The 24,165-nt window shown below is 38.1% G+C and overlaps 1 protein-coding gene across 1 annotated transcript in view; it reads right to left on the reverse strand.

The window, feature by feature from the left end:
* PHACTR4 (phosphatase and actin regulator 4) overlaps positions 1-24,165 on the reverse strand; it is a 142,660-nt gene that overhangs the window by 9,382 nt on the left and 109,113 nt on the right. The window contains exons 3-10 of the mRNA XM_012555793.2: positions 17,309-17,482; positions 16,677-16,757; positions 13,202-13,366; positions 12,292-12,675; positions 7,956-8,547; positions 6,535-6,722; positions 5,621-5,774; positions 851-906 (exon numbers count right to left, since the gene is read on the reverse strand). Coding sequence (XP_012411247.2) covers positions 851-906; positions 5,621-5,774; positions 6,535-6,722; positions 7,956-8,547; positions 12,292-12,675; positions 13,202-13,366; positions 16,677-16,757; positions 17,309-17,482 — 1,794 coding nt within the window. The remainder of the gene's footprint in view (positions 1-850; positions 907-5,620; positions 5,775-6,534; positions 6,723-7,955; positions 8,548-12,291; positions 12,676-13,201; positions 13,367-16,676; positions 16,758-17,308; positions 17,483-24,165) is intronic.

The raw sequence follows: 24,165 nt of genomic DNA on the forward strand, positions 1-24,165 counted from the left end.
ACACACACACACACACACGAAGACCAGGCTTACTAGTGGTCTGACAGAGACTGGAGAAACTCCGAGAGTATGGCCCCCAGACACTCTTTTAACTCAGTACTGAAGTCACTCCTGGGGTTCACCCTTCAGCCAGGTCTATTGGGCCAACAATAACACATGTGAGGGACATGCTTCACAGTTCAATCTCGTATACGAGACTAATGGGTGCACCAGCCCAAAAGCAAAGACGAGAAGGCAAGAAGGTACAGGAAAACTGGACGAATGGAAACAGGGAACCCGGGGTGGAAAAAGGGAGAAGGTTGACACATGGTGGGGTTGGCAACAAATGTCACAAAACAATTTGTGTATTAACTGTTTAATGAGAAACTAATTTGTTCTGTAAACATTCGTCTAAATCAGAATTACAAAAAAAAGAAAAGAAATACCAAGAGATAAGAAAAGTCTTAAGGGATAAAAGACACAGGAACACTGCTACACTTGGGATTCGCTTTGGACCCCAGTCCTCAGATGCCACTAGGAACAGGAAGGTCCCCTTCATGTGCAAAGCTGCTAACTGAGTTCCCTGAAGACAGAGAAAATTGGGCCACACCTATTGTACGCTGTCAAATCCAGGATACTGTGAGAACTTAAAAACAAAATCTTCTGAGGGGTATCCCAGTATACTAAACAATACCACAATAGTGTCTTCCAAAAGAAGCGCAGAAGAATCATGTTTCTTCAAGGAAAAATATACCAATAGCCCTTCTCTGCTTGGCCCTTGTAGTAAATGCTCCTCTTCTTTGTGAAACATGTTAAAGCCAGAAACATGCAAAGAAAATCTATACAACTTTATTTCAATAGGTGGACTTACGTTGTAGTATATTTCGTTGTTCTAGTTCTTCTAGTGTTGGTCTTTGACTCAGTCGACTAAAACGGAGATAAATATGATTTACTGTCTGTGTTAAACCTCCCAATCTTGTTTATAAAGATTTTTTTTGGTCTTAGTGTATGTTATCCCCTACATTACTAAGAAATCAATAAACTTTCAAACTTGTTTGACATTTTATTTATTTGATTCATTTTTATGAAACAATGTTCACAATGAAAATGCTAACACAAGTATCACAAGATAAAAAGAATTGTATAGGCAAACAGAAAGTCAGGATTCTAGTTCTAGTTCTGACACCAACTAGTCCTATTACCACCAAAAAAGAAAACCTCTGTTAGACTCTGAGTATCCTAATCTGTAAAATGAGGGGTTTAGACTGGACTGGGGAGTCCTAAACACGGTTTCCCAAGGCACATCAACAGAAATTCTGGTTCAGGAAGTTAGGATGAGGACTGAGATTTTTATGTAATAGTTTCTTTTGAAGAAAAGAAGTTTTTAATTTTGATGAAGTCTAATTTATTAGTTTTTTTGTTTTATGGATCATGCTTTTGAGGCTATATCTAAGAAATTTTTGTCAAACTCAAAAGTCACAAAGATTTTCTGTTTTCCTCTAGAAGTTTTACAGTTTTAGCTTTCATATTTAAGCCTATGATCCATTTTAAGTTCATTTTGTATATGCATAAATTTTGGAAAGTATGGATGGAAGTTCATTAATTTTATATATGTATACCCAGCACCCTTTGTTGTAAAGACTATCCTTTCTCCATTAAATTGACTTTGTACTGTTAAAAAAAATTAGTTGTGCATGTAAGGGTAAGGAGCCCTGGTGGTGTGACAGTTAAGCTCTTGGCTGCTAACTGAAAGGCTGGCAGTTTAAACCTACCTATCTGCTCCCGTAAAGATTACAGTCAAGAAAACCCTATGGGGCAGTTCTACTCTGTCACACGGGTTTGCTATGGGTAGGAATCACCTTGATGGCACCCAACAACAACAACAAAATTTTTGGGTTCTCTGTTCTGTTCCACTGAACTATTTGACTATCTTTATGCCAATATTACACTATAGCTTTATAATAAATCTTAAAATAAGGTTGTTAGTCCTCCAACTTTGTTCCTTTTTTTTTTTTTATAGTTGTTTTGGTTATTCTACATCCTTTGCATTTCCGTAAGAATTTTAGAATCAGTTTGTCAATTGGAAAAAAAAAAAAAAAAAAAAGGCCTGCTGGTGGAATTTTGATTGGAATTGCATCGAATCTATTGGTATCTTAATAGTGAGTCTTCTGATCCATGAATAGGTATTTCTCTCCATTTATTTAGATCTTCTTTTTACTTTATTCAGCAATATTTTATAGTTTTAAGTGTACAGCTCTTATATAATCTTTTGTAAGATTTACTCCCAAGTATTTAATTTTTTTGGATGCTATTGTAAATGGTAATGTATTTTAAAACTTCCATTCCCTATTGTTTGTTGCCAGTATTCAATAAGCTAGTATTCACCTGTGACCTGTGAAACAACACTGAAAGATGGGCAACTAGCTTTGCAGTAAACACTAGTTACTAGACCCTGGGAACCAGATCCTAGAGGAAGGGGAGGATGCACCAGTTCAGTCTGTTTCTCTGGACTGCTGGTTACCATGTGCAAAATCAAGGGAGGGACTATGGGACTGATAATAAAATTTTCTTCCCACTCCTATGATAGTTGAGAGGACGTAGGATCTGGCAGTGGCCAGAGCATTTACCACTCTCCTGGGGCTCATAAGGTTGGACAAGGTCCTGTTGTAATACTGTTTCTGAACTCTCCAATTAATGCTATTCCAGCAAAAAACTACTTTCCATGAGGATAACTCCAATCTAATTCTGGGAATAAACTAACAATAATGTTGTCCTTTGTATGAGAAGATGACAGTCCCATCACTAGTAAGGCAAGAGTAGCAGAGAAGACATAACTTTACCAGAAAGAACAGCTACTGGGAAGAAGGGCTGTATCTGTGACCATGAATGATTTTTTTTTTTTTTTTAATTTCTGAAAAAAGTGAGGAACAGGGATTACAGAATTCAGCTCTATAATCCAAAAGATGTTTATTTACTACAGTGGTTCTCTAAGTATCGTCCCAGGACCAGCAGTATCAGCAAGAAATATATATCAACAGACCCAACCCCAGATCTAATGAATCAAAATATCTGGGTATAGAGCCCAGCAATCTGTGATTTAACAAGCCCATCAGGTGATTCTGATGAATGCTAAAGTTTGAGAGCCACTGACTTAAAATGAATTAAAGTAGCAAAAAATTAGAAGCAACTTCAATGTGCAATAATAGGGATATGATTAATTATACTATATTAACTCAATGGATTGTTATACATTGTAAGTATCTGACTACAAAGACTATATGGTAACAAGGAAACTATGATAAAAAAAAAACCTATACCATACCATTATACACACACCATGTAAAACATGCGTATAGAAACACTCAAAAAGAATACAAAATATCACTGATTATAGCTCTCCCCAGGGCCAAATCCAACCTGAGGTCTGCTTTTGCAAGCTTTCTGTAAGTTTGAAAAATTTTTTTTCAAAATAAAATGTTAAATAAGTAAAAAAATAAAAACATGTACTAAATATCTAAACCTTAAGTGTAATGGGCCACACCCTCAGCCTTCCCTCAGATGACCTTTTGGTATCACACCAAGATGCACATCAACCAAAGTGATTTTCATATCAGTGCCCTATGCATTATGGACATTGTCAGAGCAAAGGGGAGGCTTCCACTTCCCTTCTCTCTAATTTCTCTTTTTAATTTCAACAATGGATAGACTACAGAGGTTATACAGGCTGACCATTATGTATAAGTAAAAAAGTTGCACAGAAATAATGGCCTTAGGTTTCTTCTGAATCTATAGGTTACTAGGTTAAATCTTACTTCACCTAACACTAGCCAGAATACCCTTTTGAGGTTTTCTCCTTCATGGAAAGGAATGGAGGCCATCAGGCGTGAACATCACACATACTCCTTCTCTATTCCAAGACATGTCAATATTGACTTTTTTTTTTTAACTGAGATAAAATTTATGCACCATAAAATTCACCCTTTTAATGTATATTCACAAAATTGCGCAACTATCACCACTATCTAATTCCAGAACACTTTCTTCACCCCAAAAAGACCTCCCCCCAGTTCATGGCAATCACTAACCTACTTTCTGTCTCTATGAATTTGCCTGTTCTGGACATTTTATATAAATGAATTATATGATAATAGTAATAATAAAGTTGCATAGAATGGTCTCAGGATCCAAAAAGTGTCTACTGTAAGAAAAAGGACCAAGTTTGTCCCTAGGCACAGCATATACAGCAAAGCCAGGTGTCTGGGATAGGAGAGGAAATATATTTTAATTAATGAACACCCTCAGTTAATTATTTTTTAGATTTCAAAAAATATTTTTATTGTACTTTAGATGAAGGTTTACAAAACAAAGTACTTTCTCATTAAACAGTTAGTACATATACTGTTTTATGACAATGGTTAACAACCCCACGACATATCAACACTGTCCCTTCTTGACCTTGGGTTCCCTATTACCAGCTTTCCTGTCCCCTCCTGCCTTCTGGTCCTTGTCCCTGGACTGTTGTGTCCCATTAGTCTCGTTCTGTTTTATGGGGCTGTCTAATCTTTGGCTGAATGGTGAACCTTGGGAGTGACTTCATCAGTGAGCTAAAAGGGTATCTGGGGGCCATACTCTCGGGGTTTTCCAGTCTCTGTCAGACCAGTAAATCTGGTCTTTTTTTGTAAGTTAGAATTTCGTTCTGTGTTTTTCTCCAGCTCTGTCCAGGACCCTCTGTTGTGATCCCGGTCAGAGCAGTCAGTGGTGGTAGTCGGGCACCATCTAGTTGTACTAGACTCAGTCTGGTGGAGGTCATGGTAGTTGTGACCCATTGTCCTTTGGACTAATCTTTTCCTTGTATCTTGTTTTCTTCATTCTCCCTTGCTTCCAAAGGGGTGAGACCAGTGGAGTATCTTAGATGGCTGCTCACAGGCTTTTAAGACTCCAGATGCTACTCACCAAGGTAGAGTGTAAAACAATTTCTTTATACTGTGTTATGCCAATTGAGCTAGATGTTCCCCAAGACTATGGTCCCCACAGCCCTCCACCAAGCAGTTCAGTCCCTCAGGGAGTTTGGATGTGTCTATGGATCAGTTAATTAATTTGTAAGGAATATGCCAAGGGTTCTACCTCCTTTTCCTCTCTATCGAGAGAAACATGTGAATGGGCAAACACCTGTCTGTATACCCGGACTCTGTGGGAAGCTGGCTCGCATTCAGTCTTCCCTTTGCTTTTGGTTCCAGCTGATTTGAAAAATACACTAATACTCTGAAAGGAGGCAGTTATATGGAATGTGTGAAATAGATATAATAAAAAATATGGATGTGATCTTTTACTGGGTTGGCACCTGATGGTTGAGGAGCTGGATAAAAAAGTAACAGAAAAGTCTTGTTGTCCTGGAAGCCACCCTGAATTTTCTAGATACTTTTGTAAAACCATATGCCTATCTCATGGTTTAAAGCTTGAGTGCCATCTAGTTCTTTAATCTGCAAGTTCTTAGAGGATATCCGTGTTCAACAGGTACTTAAAAAAATTACACTACTTTTAAACCTTGAAAAAAAAACCAACAAATAAATGTTCACCGTAACTTAAGTCTCTAACACACAGATTGGCATAATCAAATTAATCTCCTCTAAAAAAGACCTACCGGATCAATGTGTTCCCAATTTGGTGCCGTATTTCATTCCACTCCTCTTTGCTTTTTCGGGGCAATGAATTCAGGTTCAATTCTGGTTCACTGGGTCTGTGGTTCAACTTCATTGCCAGTGTGTCTTTCCTCTTCACTTTGTTGGCCAGAGCACCTTTGCACAAGGAGAAGAAAAAAATGTAGAAGCTTGAAGCTTAAAGTCAAAGGTTCCACCTCACCTGGAGCCAGGCAAGAGCCAGAACGAACATAACTCCCCAGTCTGTACTTGGCCTCAGATGATCCAGTCAAACATAGAGGTGAGAGAAAAGCTGAAGAGATTTAAAAATCTTTTAGCCAGATATTCAGATGGGCAAACATTATTATCTCTCTTCTTACTTGTCCTCTTTTTTTTACTTGGAGTTGCTGGAGGAGAAATCATCTAAGCATGAGCCAGCCCTCTGAATTAGAACAACCGTTTTTTGCATTAACACACCTCATAATATATCTGTTTTTAAAGTTGCTTTCCCACTTTTAGGAATCAGGAGTCTGGTATTCACGAAGATTTGTGTGCCTGAGCATGGTTTTATTCTTTGCTCCATGAACACAAGAAGTTCATCAGACTGAATGAAAGCATCACTTTTGTTTTTTCAACATAGCCCATGGAACAGCTTTCCTCTAATCCACATTCTTTAATACTATCAAGGTGAATAGCTTTATAATCTAAAACAAACAATCTACTTGGCTCCCTCTCACTGGCTAGTTATAACAGTGGGTTGACAGCAAGGACAAGGAGCCCTTCACAGTGGCTTCCAAAACCAGCCAGATGACTCGATGGGAGAAGGTGCCTGTTTTCATTCATCTTACACTTGCTAAGACCAGCAAGTAGCTTTACCTGTAAAAGAACTTTCTCTTTTGCTTTTCCCTCCCTTTCTTACTGTGTTGGCTTTCATCTTCATCCTCCTCATCTCGGTACCGAATGGGACCCTCTGAATCAGAGTCACTCTCCTTCTCTTCCTCTTCCTCCTGCAGACACTGTGGTAGTTTAGGAATGACTGAGGTAGGTGCTATGTCTTCACTGAATGCGGACGGGTGGCTTTGATCCTCTTCTTCTTCATCGTCTGGACTAACAAATTAACAGAATTATATTTTCTTTTCAGAAAAAAAGGGGATAATTGATTTCCAAGGTAAATGATGACTGAAGAACTATGAAGAAGTTCATGAATAAAATAATTTACAATTCCCTTCCTTAGGTTTAACAATCTTGCTAACAAATTTTTTAGCAACTGTTAATATAAAGAGCTGTCCCCTGATGACCTACATGTGAGATGCAAGTTTGCTTTGGTCACTTAAATGAGAAGACTGCACCGCATCTAACACCGTACCTAGCTCATGAAATGTATCTAATCCATTTCCCTTTTGTTTAACAATGGATTGGGACAAAATAATCTAATCCAAGAGAGTAAAGAGAAGTAAAGATGAAAACTAATGTCCCTCTTTACACTCTAGTGTATAGGATTACAATTTAGAGTCTACTTCAAACTCCAAAACTATCTTTGTCCAGGATGTGAAATAAATATTACCACCAAGTACTAAGATCATGGCAAAACAAATAACATATAGAATGCTGCAACAGTTCTTTTTATGACAAATTTTTAGTTAGTAAGATAATCTTCCACCAATCAGAAAGTGTCAACTTTTAGTCATAATTCGTCTAAATCTTAGAAGGACAGATAAAGTAGGTATAAGTACCAATGCTGGTGTGAACAGATTCAGTGTTTAAGAACTGATCAAGGAAAGAAGAATATCAGTTTCAGCCCAACGGGCTGGGATACTGAACTACCTTTCAGAAGACCCTTCTTTTTCTCTAGACTTCCCTCTGTTCTTCTCTACCAAGTTTGTGTGGCAGGCACTAGTTCTTTTCTTAACTAATTTTCTTTCTCACAACAAATCTACAAGGTAAGTATTGTTCCCATTTACAGATGAGACAACTAAAGATCAGAAAAGTTAAGTAACTTAGATTACTACAAGCTAGTAAATAAGTGGTAAAGCTGGGATTTGAACCCAAGGCTGTGTTACTCCAAGGCCAGTGTTCTTAAGCACCATATTACATTGCCTCCATTGTATCATATAAAACTAGTGGTTTTATTTTTCATGTACACAAGTTTGTAGTTTTTATGTCACCATGGAACTCTATTCTATGGAAAAAAACATAAATCAAAAAGTCCAAATTCTAGAACTTGTCCTATTCTTTTTACTTTAAATTTACTCATATTTTCTTTTTATAAGTACTATTTTCCAAGTAGGGCTACCTAGACTAAAGAAGGGGAAGCAAGAGGCAAGTTTTAAAGGCACTCACACTTTCAGCATTTCAATAGTGATGGGAAGTGACCTGGTCCGACCCAGGGTACTGCTGTCCTCAGAAAAGTTGCCACTGTTCTCGAACAGCAATGAATGGGCTCTGTGAGAGCCCTCCAAGGGAGGCGTCATGATCAGTGGGCTGGTTAGGGCCTGCTGGATTCGAATATGCAGTGGGAGTGGGGGCAGCCTAGAGGGTACATGAGGCTCCCCAAAGCTATGCTCCAACATCCTCTTGGGTACTTCCTTTTTCTGATCTTCCTGCTGGGGAACCTCCTGGGGTAGTTCTACGGAAGGTGGAAACTCAATTTCTGGCACAACTTGAAAAGTCTTGGATGGAACTGGAGGGGACCGTGGGGGCTCTGGAGGTACATGAGTAGGTAGTGTGGGGGATGGAGGAGGTGAGATCATCAGCAGCGGTGCGGAACCCACAGAGCACGTACTCTTCTCTCTTTGATCACCTGGTGTTTTTGTGATGGCAACAGAAGCAGACTCTGAGGTGGGTACCAAGGTTGATGGAATGCCTCTCTTAGGTGGTAAGGGTGGGGATCGCTTTGATAATGTGCCACTGCTTATTGCCTGGGACAGTTCAGCTGGAAAAGAGAAAGCAATATCTCAATTTAACATGGCTTTACGATCTAGGGCTTAGCTCAGTCTTAATCTTTCAGGTAAATTATATCATTTTATGTTTTTGCCATTCCCTAGGTACCTCATCCTGAAACAAAATTTATTTATCTAGAAAACCTAATAAATGCATAAGGAGTATAGGAAGAATATCACCTTAACACTCTAATGAGAAATTTTTTTTACTTCTTTCCTATGACAATAGACAAGACAATTATTTATTGAGTTGATCTTGGTGCAGATAAATATGAACAGAGACAGAAAAACTGGGGATAAAAAGTTCTTTTGTATTACTCCACGAAAAATTTAAACATGCAGACAGCAACAGCAAAACAAACACTAGTGGGTACTGTTACCATATTCTGGTAGATAATGATTATGTAGACTATTTCAGCTCTATATTATGAAACTATCAGAATGAAATCATAGATTTCCATAGCAAAGGCAAAGGCTTTTGAAGAAATCAAAGTGCTTTTCTATTCTTGACTTCACTCTCCCTATAACCATCTGAGGCGGTAAGGGAGATAAGAACATCTTTACTATTTTATATAAGGAAAAACTGAGATCAGAGAAGTTGGATGACTTGTCCATGATCATACTTCAAACTGGCATGGATTCAGCTAGCACCTAGGTCTCCTGACTATATTATATATTAGGCTATGGCTCTATTTTCTGGATCCCACTGTTTTTGATCGTTATTAGTGTCCACAAGTCTTGTCCTTTTGCATCCCAACCCCCACATCCACTTCCCACTACACTGTGGGCTTGTTGATTGCAGGGCAACCCTTATCTCCATCAGCATATCCACAGGGCTCTGTGAAGGCCTGGCACATCTAATCTAATGTTTATTAGATTAGAGGCTCCTGCTTGATATTATGACAATATATATTCCTCGAAATCCACACTGACTCAGGGGCTGATTCAGCAAAGTCCCTTTGGAGCACCCCAAAAGACCTGTTCATCACATGATGCAGGGACCAACCCTGCAAAATAATTTAATAGTAGTTCCCTTGGTCACCAATTGCTAACCCTCCACCTAAATTCCTTATTTTGGTCTACCTAGTGTCCTCAAATGGTTCTCTATGTCTTTCCTAGATAACAGCACCTTAAGCATCCATGAAATAAAAATTTACTTGTCTAAATCCCATTCCCTTGGGGGCATTCAAAGTAAAAGGCTAGTTAATCTGATAATGTTTTAATGTCAATCATTGTAAGTAAATTTTAAAAAGGACTTTATATAAGAATATTGAAAATATACACAAAAAAATTCTAATGTGTATTTTAGGATCAATGAAAGACATATTTTTGTATAGATTACACTCGGCTGCCTCTCTGAAAATAGCAGTTAGCTATTCTATCTATAACAAAACTCATCCCTGACAATACCATGTTGAGTATTTTAACTTCTCAGCTGGTAACAGGCATACAACTCAAATTATCAAGGAAGTGAACTCTGGTACATATACTCTGACAACAGCATCTGGCTGTAGTTCTCTGGAAAAAAAATGCCAGAATGTTCCTGGGTAGGGTTTCAAGTTCCCTTCATTTATTCAGCTATTTACATTGGTCCTTCCTCAGTCTTAATACTCTGCTATGTCTGTTAGGAGGCAGCAGCACTGTCTGAAGTGTGGTTCCAAACATTTGGACTTGACAGACCAAAACAATTAAAAAAAAAAAATATCAACCAACCTCAGGTTGTCCATTTTTAATATTTCCCAGTAAGGTTTGATACGAAATAAACCACATATGATCACCATCCTTTCATGAAAGACACAGCATTTTAACACTGAAGAATTAGGAAAGTCATAATTTCCCAGAATAAAGGGTAGCTCTTCAGATCAAATCTACTTAACTTGAATAAAAATGCTGTGAACTGTCCTATTTTTTTTCCTTCTGATGAAGACCAGTCATGGATTGATGTCGACACCTTCAGTCACAGGACCAACTGCTTTTGGCTATTCACCTTGGCCAAGAATGGCCTCTGCAATTTAGTCCATGGTATTGTTCACATATTACCATTTTATATATGCACCTTACCTTGAAAAAGATGGGGAACCAACGGCCTAGAGAAGTAGTTCTCAGTACGTAGTCCCCCAATTAGTAGCATCAGCATCATCCAGGAACTTACTAGAAATGCAAATTCTCAGGTCCTATCCCAGACTTAAGGAGCCTTGGTGGCTCCGTGGTTAAGTGCCTGGCAGCTAACTAAAAGGTCTGCAGTTTGAATTCAAGAGCCACTCCATGGGAGAAAAATGTGGCAGCCTGCCTCTTATAGCTTTGGAAACCCTGTGAGGCAGTTCTACTCTGTCCTAGAGGGTCGCTATGAGTTGGAATCAACTCGACAGCAACGGGTTTGGTTTTGGATCCCAGATTTATAGAATCAGAAACTGCAGGAGTGGGGGCCAGCAATCTGGGTTTTAACAAGCCGTTCAGGTAATTGTGATGAGAACACCCATTTAGACAACAGTTTGAGAGTACCAGCTTAGAAAATAGAGGTGTGAACCAGCAACAGAGAGTGGAAAAGCCTGTGTTTGGTTTCTGTTTCTCACTAACTGCAACTCTGAGTGAGTCACAACGTTTTCATGCTCTAATTGCCCTATCTATATAACAGATAAAATCAGTTTCCTACTTCACAAGGGGGTTTTGAAAATAAGTATGTGAAAGCTCCTCAAGTTCCTCAGAGATAAGTCAATCTGGCACTATACATCCAAGATAGTGATGATAGTAATAATTTTCTTTCTGTTTTTATTAAACTACTCCAACCTGTCATACTCATAACGAATTCTAAGCCTGTTTTTCAAGGTTCTAGTCATCCCACCCAACTTGGTGGTATTCGCCATTCAACAAGCCTTTTTTTTTTTATTCCTCCATTCAATTATTAACAAGAACTTTAAGTAGTACTAGTATTGTTTTTCCTGAAAAACTACATTATATATTGGCTACTTTCATTAGCTCTGAAGCACTCATTAGTCCACCCTCCCTTCTTTCCTTGAAAATGTACCTCAGAAGGTATGCATGTATCTGAAGAATATAGACCTAAATAGGACTTACAGATAAATACAAAAATTCACTAAACCAAACAAATTTACTACCTCCCTTGCTTTCTCTCTTCCACCACTTATTTTATTGAGAGTAGCATCCTTAACTCTCCCAAGATAAAACATGATTTCATCAGGGCAATTTAAATCATATCATCTGCAGTTCACCATAAAGATACTATGCTAGACACTGAACCAGAAAGTTACACTGTTATCTATATAATAATATTTTTTTTAATCTACTTGACTCACTTATGCTGAAGGAAGGCACTGGTAGTTTAAAGAGGGTTAAAAAAAACCTATCATTTGAAGAGTTTGCCTTGCCCCTTTTCTAAGTTTTTTAGCACGTGGCACAGATAATTCCATGCAGGTCAAATATGCTGTGGTCTTAACATATCCAGTCCTCCAACTATATAGAGTGTTTCAGAAACACTGTTATAGGAAAATAGATATTAAACCCCGCAAACTTGTACATAATTTTTAGTGACATCTGATTGCAGCCTGTTTCCATTCATAGCCATGTGCCTCATTTTCAAAACCTTTCCCCGTATTGAGGGCATTCAAAGGGATGAGATATGGAGAACTCTCTTATAGATCAAATCAATATTGTACTAGTTATCCAATAAAATAACCATCCAAAACACAACACAAAACAACAGAAGCCTGAAGACTCACCAATGACAGGGTTGCTATTTCTTTGAGCTGGTTTAGGGGGAGGGACAGGGGGCTGCTTGGCAGGGACCGTATGAGTCAGGCTCGGGGTAGCAGTAGTGTTAGTGCTGGCAGGAGCAACAGGCAGAGTCCTGGGTGCTGGCAAAGGGGTGGCAGAGGAACTAACAGTCTTTGCTGGGTTTGTGGCAGCAGTGGTGGCAGCAGGCACTGTGGTGGTGGAGGCAGAGGTGGAGGAGATGGACCTTGTAGTGCTGACGGAGGAAGTGGCATCCTTTGTTTGCCCTTCACGTGCTTCGTAAGAAGAGGACAAGGGTCGTTTTGGGGGAAGCTTGGGTGCATTCTCAGGAACAGAGTCTGCTTCAGAATTAGGCTGGCTTCCAGTTGAGCCTGTATAATAACATATGATTTAAAAAGGAAGAGGGAAAAATCAAAGAGACTGAAGAAGCTAGCTCATCTACAGATTTATCTTCAGCTTCACCAATTATTCAATTTATGTATTAGTTTACAGGCAACAGTCCCTGATGTTTTCCAACCTCAATGTACTTTTAGAATCTGACACTTTTCCAATCAGTAAGAGGCTCACTGTAGTATGGGTTCTTCATATAAGAGTCTACTGAGGAGGTACATTAGAATCCCTTAAGTAAAGGAAGAGGTATGCGTACTTTGAAAAAGTCCTATACGTATCTGATATTTGACATCCTCTTCCTTCCTTGAGAATCACAAATTCAGGTATTTTGTGAATGAGAGAATGAGGAAGGGTAAAATTCTACTAAAAGTTGCAACTAGTTGAGGAACTGCTAGCAGAGAACAGAATTCCCTCTAATTTTATTTCTCCCCGCTCTCTTGCAAACCCCTCAGGTAAATTAGAGTGATTGCTCCATTGCTCTTAAACTCAAAATCCAGAGTTTCTTACCTAGTTGCTTCTTCGGGTTCTCTTCTGGAACAAGTTTCCTGAGACTTGCTATTCTTCCTGGCTCTTCCTCCACTTGGTCTGGACTAGCAGATCTGGCACCCCCAATGGGGGTGGTATGGCCATTCTTTAACATGGCATGGCTCAACTTCCCTGGATCCTCGTCACCTGCAAGGCCCAAAATAAAAGAATAAATGAAAGGAACTGGTATGATTATACAGGGAGAAAAGCTGGTGATTTCTAACTTCTTTCATTCCCTTCACCTCCTTCCTGATACTAGCTTATTATTTACATCTAGATTATTTGGATTCTTATAATACAGTAATTCTCTTTCCAATAAATATTTGATTGCCTATTATGTGCCAGGGGTTAAGATACCTAGATGAGTAAAATAGATTTATAGTACACAAGTAATTATAATGCTGAATGTCTATAAAAAATATGATATAATGTGTGGAGTATTGTGGTAAGAATAGAAGCAATTCTCCTGGGGATGAGAGAGGGGTAAGAAAAGCTTCATAGGAAATGGTATCTAAACTGGGTCTTGAATGATGAGTAGGAGTCCATCACATTGAAGACAAGATGAGGAAAGACAGTCTAGGAAGAAGGAATGGCATATGTAAAGTGTGAAATTACTTGACATATTTGGGAGTTGGTAACTAGTTTATTCCAGCAGGAGAATAGGGAGCACATAATAAATGGTATGGATGGGTATGGAAAGGCAGGCAAGAGGCCAGGCTATAAAGGATACCAAACACCATGTTAAGGAGCCTGGACTGAATCCTGCAGGTGACAGGAAGCCATCTAAGATTTAGAAGTAGGAGAGAGACATGATCTGATTTGTCTTTTAGAAAGGTTAACCCTGAGAAGAGGGAGGAGGATGGATTATAGAGGGGCAGAGATTGGAGTAGGAAAACCAATAATAAGCTACTTTTAGAATCTAGGCGGGAAATAGCAGAGGCTGACCAAGAGCAGTAGGAGTGGAGAAGAAGGGGCAGAACTGATAGATAGGAGGTAAACATGATATATATACATCATGAATCCCTCCCTACACACTAAACTGCAGGGGTAATCACTGGGTTGGAGGCTTTGTGGTAACCTGTACTGATCACCTATGACCATGAAAACTGTAGGTGACATTCCTTCATGGAGCAACTAGACAAACTTTTCCAGTTACTGCTGAGGTTTCCTAGACTCTTTTGGAGGACAGAACTGAAAAACTGAGGCTAGAGACAAAAAATTCTGTCTCACTTCCCAGTGTCATAGGAACCAGAACTGGCTTGCTCTCTAAATGGTGTCATTCTTTACTTTCCATAGTGAGACACTTTGGGTAATATCATTTTGGTGTCCCCTGAGGTAGTTCCTGAAGTTCTCATAGACCAGCCCCCTTATTCCAATCCACCATAAACCTCTTTACCCAAATGCTTTTCTTCTTCCTACTAGGAGATTGTTGTTGTTATGTGTTGTCAAGTCAATTCTGACTCAGCGATCCTATAGGACAAAGGAGAACTGCCCCACAGTTTCCTAGGATGTAACCTTTACAGGAGCAGATTGCCAGGTCTTTTCTCCCACGGAGTTGCTGGTGGGTTCGAATTGCTGAGTTTTCTATTAGCAGCCAAGTGCTTCAAAGTTTGTGCCACCAGGGCTCCTTACTAGGAGATTAGACAGTATCATTCTTTATGCAGTCTCAGTAAGAGGTGGAGCTCAGGCTACAAGTAGTATTGTCTAAGATAAAAAAGCACTAAGTGAAAATGTACTTCTAAAGCTAAAGTATTCTCTGACAACTACTCTCTTATTTTAAAAAAGGGGAGGGGCAAGATGACAATTACACAAGAGTAGTAAGTTATTGTATGTTAACCAAACAGTGATAATTTAAGACACATTATTAATTAGTTTCTACTCAATACGCACCGGTAGAACATATGCAAAAGTGATCAGTTATAACTCAGGTTACTTACTCAAGAATGTCTACTTTGAAGAATCATTGTTAATGCAAACTCTAACGCAAACAGTTTCTCCAATGCCAACGGTGGAGTAGAAGTAGTATCTGGCTTCAATATCTATGAACGCCCCCAAACATCTCAGAAAATCCATTAAATATTTTATAGCATAGTCAAGTTAGAACCATAATCAAGCCAAATGCCATCTCTGAGGATGAACAGGAACCAAACACTACTAAACTGGAGATATATAAGCCAGGCTCCCAAGGCCCATCCCTTGATGTAGAATAAAATTTAGGTTGATTCTTTGGTTGCCAGAGTGGCATCTCGTCCAATGGCTGCAGTTCATTTATCAATTGAGGCTTTGAATTTTGCAGGTTAAAAACAACTTGGATAAAAGCAGGGCAAAAGAGACTGAACAAAGGCGAAAAATAAGAAAGTAGTAATATGTAGGGTTTGTGACAATAAGCATGAAAGGTGAGAGACAAGAGAGAGCATGGAGACAGGAATGGCTACATCAAAAAAGCAAGGCTAATGGTTGAAATGTTTTGTTTCATATATTTCAACACACACACACACACAAAAGCAAAAGCCAAAAGTGCTGCAATGGGGGCATTAAAATTGTGGTTAACCCACCAAGATACCTAGATTTTATGTCCTATTGTAAAAAAGAGTCATGAATATTTGATGATATTAAAGAAACAATTACAATCTACATTAAAAGAATTTTGCCTTGAGAGAGAAACACTGGAACAACTGAAACTTTTCATCACTTTATATCCTGAAAAAGGGTATTTTTTACCTCTTTTTGACATTTATGAAGTTTACCTCATATATAATGTATATTTTGCCCATTAAAAAGTTACACAAAAACACAAGTTAAACATGCTCATTACTAATCATGTAGTAAGTTCAGAAAAATAGAAACCCCCCAGCCATGTTCCCATCCAACCTCTAGAGGTAACCAATGCTAATAACATTTTAGTATCTTTCTTTCAAGCTTTTTTTCTCTGCTTAGTTTTAATATAGTGGAGATATCAAATCTTCAGTGTACTATTTAATTTTGTGAACAGGCAATGCGTTCACTTGGCTAAAAACCCAAAAAGTATCATTCCATTTGTTTGGTTCCTTTTGCCCACCCTCCAAAAGAGAATGAAGAGAAATGAAATGTAGATGTCTTAACTTTTATGATAAGCTGCTTCATACAAATCATACAGTGGAGAAAGTCCTGGCAATATTAAACCAGCAATGAGGGTTGAAATAGCAAAACATGACCTTCACCTTTATGATAGACAAATAAAAGATTATGGCAGCAATATGGATACAATTTTTTTTTTAAAAAGGGAAATGACACACAGTGCTGCAGCCCTCGTGAAGCTAAGGATGGACAGAGACAGGGATGTTTGCCCCAGAAGACCAGAGCCAGATAATGTGGACACTTGGAGGGAAGGGTGAATAGCAGTTTAAAAAAGAGAAAAAAAGAAAGAAGATATGAACACCTCATCAGAATTAATTATGCTAAACATTTGCAAACTCACCCTGCTCAGGGTCTTCCACCAGAACTCCTCTTTTAATCAGCTCTTCTCTTGGTTTTCGCATAGATATCTTTCGCTCTAAAACTAACATTAAGTTGGAAAACAGAACTCAGAAATGTGACAGTTAAAGGTCAACTTTACTCTTAACATTCTAACTCCACAGGTAAAAGAATGAAGTGGTTCAAACTTCTATTCTTAGGACAGAAAAGAACAGGGAAACTAATTTTAAATTTAAAAACACAATTTCTTTCAAGTATTATTTCCAAAAGGGACTATCATTGTATAATTATAAGCTTTTTTCTTTTTAATTTAAATCTCAATAATAAGGTATTTATGAATGAACTGTGTGTGGGTGGGATGTGGGCAGAGTAGAAAGAAAAAAGTCCATCTTTGATTTGCTACAATTTAATCAGGAACTCTATCCACCACTCCATAGATAAACTTCAATCCCATCAAAACATCAACCTGGGAATGAGGCTACACTATACAAGGCTCAGTGAACGACCATTTGATTGTTCAATTCTAAAAGATTAATTCCCTCTTCAAATAGGGGTTACAGAAGTTTGGGAGAAGAATGAAAAAGTTAGGTACTTAAATAGGGAACTCTTCAACATATTTAAATCTTAGTATGTTACCTTCTGATGTCTCTTTAAATTTATCACTGCTTTTTTTTTTCCGCCACTTCCAGGGTTTGAAGATCTTGCCAAAGCCTGAGAACTTGCTCTTCCTTTTGGTGGGAGGTGTTGTGTCTCCTGCTTCCACACTGTCCATGATCATGCTTGGGTCTGCAGTGGACTGGCCTGCTTCTTCTGTTGCATGGTGAGAAGCAGAAAGGGAAGAGAAGAGCCAATTTATTATTTCAGCAACATCTCTAAAATGTCCCTTCCCCTTTCTTCCTGTGGTGGTTGGAAAGGATCAGAGCAATGATAAACAATCATGCAGACAGTCAGACTCCTTGACATCACACGGACACCAAGCATCGATAACCCTAACAGATACAGTACTAAGGAAGAAAAGGAACCAAACTAAACTGATAAAATTTTGGAATAAAAATTCACGGAGATGACTAGAACTCTCTCAAAATCTTTTAAAGGCACCCCTCCCCACCCCCAAAAGTGGGTCTCTTCCTAACATGCATGAGATCTTACCTCAGTGCAGCCTATTACTGTCATCATTCTTATCCTCTTGGTATGGGGAAAGGCCCAGTTCCTCCCATCTCCTGTGTCACTGAAGCAGAGAATTCTACCATTCCTGAGTGAGTCATTACCCGCTGTTAAACAGTACCCTCTCCCTATCCTCTTCTTTCAAGATATAAACAGTTCAGGGAGGGGTAGCATATTAAGTGTTAACACCTTACTTGTATCTGTTTATTAGATTATTTTATTCCTTCACGAAAAGGACCCTAGGTAGTTTTGGAGCACTGGAATATACTTAGGTAGGAGGTTGGAGTGTTTTAAAATGGAGAGATATTTTTACAGAAAGTACAGGTATGCATCGTTTTACATCCACAGTAAGTTTTGTGAAATAGGACGGTATACAATTTGGACATTGTTCGAACACCATATTATATACCGGCAGCCCTTGTGCAATCCATAGTTAAATCCCTATAAAGCCTACTGTATTAAAACCTTATGGGACTCGCCGGACAAAGTCCGAAAGCTGTACCACTGGATACAGGAAGCCAGCCTTGCCGGGTGTGCGGGTGGGGTGGGAGGGGGCTGCGCTGGCAGCCAGATTGGGACTTTGCAAGTGGCGTGTGGAGAAGCGGCCGTGGAGGAATGGGTGTGCGGATGGCCGGGGGCGCAGCTGGCCGTGGTGGTCCTGGATGCCGCAACCCTGTTGCTGCTGCCCGCTCCTTAATCATGTGTAGTCGCCACTGTGTCCCCGCCAGCGCCTGAGGCAGGAGTGGAGGAACCTCCACGTCAGGAGTGAAAGGAGTGAAAGGCTCCACCACTACTGGGCCAGTAAATTAAGCCAGGAAGAGGGAAAGGAGGAGGAGGAGGAGGCATTGCGGGGTTTGGGATGAACCCTGGAGCCTCGCTCCTCGTTCACTCTGGGGTTTTAGGGTCTTTAAAACATTAAGAGGAAATAATAAACAAAAGCAGAGCTGTTTTCCCTTAAAAAAAAAAGACCTTTATGGGACCACAGACGTATAGGCGGCGGGATACTGCCCCAATGGATCTTTTGTGGTGCGGCATGACTATAGAGGTGCAATTCCAAAGTTTGCGAATTACAGTACTGCATTAGAGATAATACTGATTTTATGGATGTGACCAAAAAAATATAGCTGACACAATAAATTTGCAGGATTGAAATGAAAGGCCATGAGCCTCTCATTATGACCACACATGCGGGGCTTAGTTAGCTTTAATGGCAGAGAAAGGAGCAGCCAAGGCTGGGCCAAGAATTAAAAAAAAAAAAAAAAAAGCAGGAAGGCAACAAAAAAAGCAGGAAGGCAACACAATACAGTTTTGCACTCCACCTACTGTCCCAGGGTTTTCTGGAGAAGTCTAGAGGGGAAGAAAAAAAGAGTCAAGTGGAGTAACAGTCCCGGAATTAAAGTGGGACCTCTATTTTATAGAAATACATCAAGAAACATACACTATGTTACAGTATGTGATAAGTTTACATATTTACTGTAAAAATTTTCACAGCTGAAGCAAATAACACTTTTGTGGAGAAGTGAAAGGGGCAAAATACATGCACTAAACAATCTCTTCTTTTAATAGTGTAGATATTTTTCATAAGAGAAAATACACAATTGACAAGCACTGATATTTTTTCAAAAGTTACCAAATTCAATCTCTTTTTAGACAGGAGTCTAGGGAAGTCTGATGATAGTCAGATTTACACAATTGTAATGATCAGAGTGACTGCAGCAATGACGGCTAATGCATTAGTTTGCTGTGCCCAGAAGACTTAGGCAAAATAGGGTCCTGGTTACTAAAGTAGAACACGTTGAAGAGACAGATGAAGGTGACCCTTTTCATCCCAATTGTACCACTTACTTGAAGGCATACCTGGGTCTCAACTATTTTGTTTCTTTAAATGAAAAACTCTAGAATCTGATTATAACATTGGACCATATTTAAAAATGTTTACTTGCCAGAGACATTAGAAAAACCCCTGTCATAACAATTTCCCTCAATGGTACCCTGGGACCAACCTCAAGAATAGCACTAGGGTGAACACACACCATTGCTTTTAAGAGTCAGTGCTTTAATTAAGACAGTATTCTCCTGATTATGAAATGTCATTAAGAACTGATGATATTTCTGAACATTTATAGTATTTAACATGTTAATGCTTTCAAAGACATAGATAATCTTAGAAACTGAGCTATACAACATAAGCTGTTCATTCTCAAATAGTAGGCTTACTTGTAGAGGCAAGGAGGGACTGAAACTTTAAATCTGCTGCTAACCTACCACTGGGTGAATTTCACTCAGTTCCAAAAGAAACACAGAAAAATGCCTGTTTGGTTAAAAGAATTAGGGAAGATCATATCCAAACTAAAAAAAATACAAACAATATGAAAGAAGAGGTTATTAGTGCTATGTTATACTTTTCCAAAGAAAAATGACCAATAAGCTTTAGAAATGTTAGAAGATAACATATTCACATAGAAGTTCCTGTCTGTAAAGTCCTTAAATGAAATACAGTCGATCCAGCCCATTTCCACGTATCTTCTGGGATATCTGATCAATTTTAAAGGAGGACTGAGTTCACCTCTTTTAATCCTTCATTATAGTTAAACTTGAATAGTATTTCTCATTTATGTGTCACCTTTCTCTTACAGATTCAAAACAACTATACCATATTTTTCAAACATATTTGTCTGCCAGCATATGAACTCAAAACAGATTTGTTTTAAAAGTGTTACACAGAAAATGTCAACAGTTTATGATACTAATTAATGTGTCCATAGCCACATCTATTGCTTAGAATAACCCTCTTCTTTATGTAGAAAACTCCAGTCACTGAATACAAGAAGCAAGAACAGTTGTTTTCTTTGCTGCTCCATGCAAACATGCTTAATTTTCATGTTTACGAAACCTTTAGAAATGCATATGCCTCTTGCCTCATGCAGTGTGATACAGCTATGCCCAGCCCTGCCCCAGTTATCATCCCAAATTCATTCATTTACATTCTCTCTCCACTCCCCTTCATAACATATGCACATGCATGCATATACGCATCTGTTAGGAAATAGAACATTATTCAGTCACTCTCAAATCTGTTTAATACTCACAATCAGGTCAGCTGCCTTTTCAAAATAAAGATCTCCAAGAGGTGAGATTTAAGAATCTGTTTAAAGAAATTTCCAAGTAATTCTTATGATCAGCCAAGTTTGTTACACCCAGCCACAGACTATTATCTGGAAATTTCATGCATGTTAAAAGAGACAGAGGCAGACTATCTCTGGCTGTAAACTGCTTCTGTGTTGAAGAAGAATAAACTAGCAAATTACAGTATCATTCTTGTGTTTTCTATTCAGCAAGGTATTCCCAGGAAGGAACTGTGAGGGTCTTCCCTGTGTTTCCTAGTCTCAGATATAGTTCAAATAAAAAATAAACAACAAAACAGTCTGCAGTTTCTGTTTCCAGATTTATAATATTTTATTTTCCATGTGCAGAGTCCCTGGATGGCACAGTAAAGTGCTTGATTACTAGTCGAAGATTGCTGGTTCAAATCCCTTCAGAGGTGCCTCGGAAGAAAGGCCTGGCCATCTGCTTCCAAAAGGTCACAGCTTTGAAAACCCTACGAAGCAGTTCTACTCTCCCCATACATGGGGTTGCCATGAGTCAGAATCAACTCATTGGCAACTAACAACAATAACAACATGTTCTATGTGCACTTGAAGAGAAAGTGCATTTTGCAGTTGTTGGGTGTAGTGCTCCATATATGCCAAGTAGGTAAAGGTGATTAATCATGTGGTACAAATGATTAACATTCTTTGTGATTTGTTATAGGCTTGTTCTATCAGCTACTGAGAGAGGTATGTTAACACCTCCAACAATGAAAGTGGGTTTGTCTCTTTTCTTTTAGTTCTCTTAATTTTTGCTTTAAATACTTTGAAGCTATGTTATTAGGTACATACAAATTTAAGGTAATTGTATCTTTCAGCTGAACTGACCCTTTTAACATTATACCATTTCCTCTATCATTCTAGTAACAACACTTTCGCCTTGATGTTGTTTTCTATTCAGTTTGACAATCACTGACTTTAAAAAAAAAATTTGTTGTGGTGAAAATATACATAACAAGACATACACCATTACAACAATTTCTACATGTACAATTCAACAATCACTGACCTTCAACTGGAGTGTTTAATCCATTTACATTTCATATTTTTACTGACATAGTTGGGTTTAAGTCTACCATTTTGCTATTTGTTTTCAATTTGTCTCATTTGTTCTCTGCATCCTTGACTTACTATAATTTACCTTAAATTAGTACTTTTATTGCTTCCTGAACAATGCAAGAACCTTGTAACAGTTTAATGTTACCTCCCACCTGCCTTTTGTGCTATTGTTGTTATATACTTTACTTCCACATACATGGAACATTAAACACAGAAAACATTATTATTATTGTTTTAACAAACCATTTTTTTTTATATTGCCTACATATTTGCCCTTTCAGGTACTCTTAATTTCTTCCTGCAATATTGTGCTTCCAAGACAGCTTTATTTCATCTTAAGTTTTGAAGGATATTTTCATTGAGTATAGTATTCTAGGTTGGGAGGTTTTTTTGTTTGTTTGTTCTGTTTTAATTTCAGTACTTTTTGGTCTTTTTCTTCCCCCTTGCACTGCTTTTCTTTGTGTGTTTCAGTTTGGATACTTCCTATTCGCCTCTGGAGTTCACTAACTCTATTTTCTGCTCTGTCCAGTCTCCTGTTAAACTCAACCAATGAGTTAATGCCTAGATAATACATTTTTCAGTTCTAGAATGTCCATGATTTTTTATAGATACCAATTCTGCTAAAAATTTCCCACTTTTCATCCACTTTTTCCTCTATTTTCTTCAATATATATTAATATTAATCATAATTATTTTAAGCTCTTTGATAATTCCAATTTTTTTTTTTTTTAAAATCACCTTTGGGTCTGCTTTTTACTATTTTTTCCTTCTTGATTACTGGTCATATTTTCCTGTTTCTTTGCATGTACATTTATCTTAACAGTATATCAGACATGGTTTAAAAAAGAACCACAGAGGTTCCAAATATCTTCCTGTAGCAAGTGTTCTCTCTTTCCTTTGCTAAGCAGAAAGAGTGAGAAGATAATCACTTTAATCTACCTAGGAATTGAGCTGGGTCAGGAGTGAACTACAGTAAGTCTCAGTTCTCCTCTGGATCCTCTCTCTGTTCTGCTGGTGTAGTCCTCCCAGGCATTTGATTGAGGGCTTGGCAGTTATAACTCTTCTCAGCCCTAAGAAGTTGTCTTTCCTCTCTGGAATTTTAGTTCATCTAAGTTCTCATTGGTCCTCAATTCTCTAATGTCTCTAATTATACGAATTTTGCAATGTACTTACTATTTCCTATTTGCTGCAACAGAAGTGTTGGTCTGTCATAATCTACCTCATCCTACCTGAACTCGAAACCGAACCCATTGCTGTCGAGTTGGTTCTGGCTCATAGTGACCCTATAGCAAAGTATAAATATTAAAGTAAATGACAATATGTTTCAGAAGAGATAAGGCTGGAATTACCAATACTTTTAAGTTACTGAACAGAAAACTGTTTTTAGAATAATCCAAAAGTAAGAAGAGAAAGTAACTAACAATGAATGAGTTTTTATTAGGTTGTCAGGCACTGTGCTATGTACTTTGATTCATAATAATCTTCAAAATAACCCTCTATGGTAGTTATCATATCCATTTTATACAAAAGGAAATGTGTCAAAGTTACATAGCAATAGCATAAGTGACAGAGGTGGAATTCAGATCCAAGTCTCTCTGACTTCAAAGTCTGATCTTTTCCATCATGCTGCCTTCAGAATAAAGATTAAGCTGAAACCTTACATGTCTTTCCAACATCTGGTTTCATTCACAAAGCTTTTTACAATACAATTTACAAAGTTGGAAGATTATTTTATTTAATTCTCATGACCACCTGGATAATTGTTATTAATCTTTATATAATTTACTTCAACAGTTTGGTGTTCATCTCAAATACTGCTTAATATCAAAATTTATAAACGGTATATAAAGTTAGGATTCTTATTAAAGCTTCCTTATCAACTAATTTGTCACCCAGTTATAATTACCTCAAGTTTCATTAAGTACTTTGTTCGCTCCCCTTAGAACGGATTAATTTGAACTTAAATTGGATGCAGCAACTAACTTTCGTGATTTAGATCATTATCGTATATTATTTAGTTTTTTTATTTTTTAATTTTTTAAATATTTTATTGTACTTCAGGTGAAGGCTTACAGAACAGATAGTTTCTCATGTAACAGTAACACACATGCTGTTTTATGACAT

This window comes from Trichechus manatus, unplaced genomic scaffold, assembly GCF_000243295.1.
Source record: "Trichechus manatus latirostris isolate Lorelei unplaced genomic scaffold, TriManLat1.0 scaffold00048, whole genome shotgun sequence".
Classification (NCBI taxonomy): Eukaryota; Metazoa; Chordata; class Mammalia; order Sirenia; family Trichechidae; genus Trichechus; species Trichechus manatus.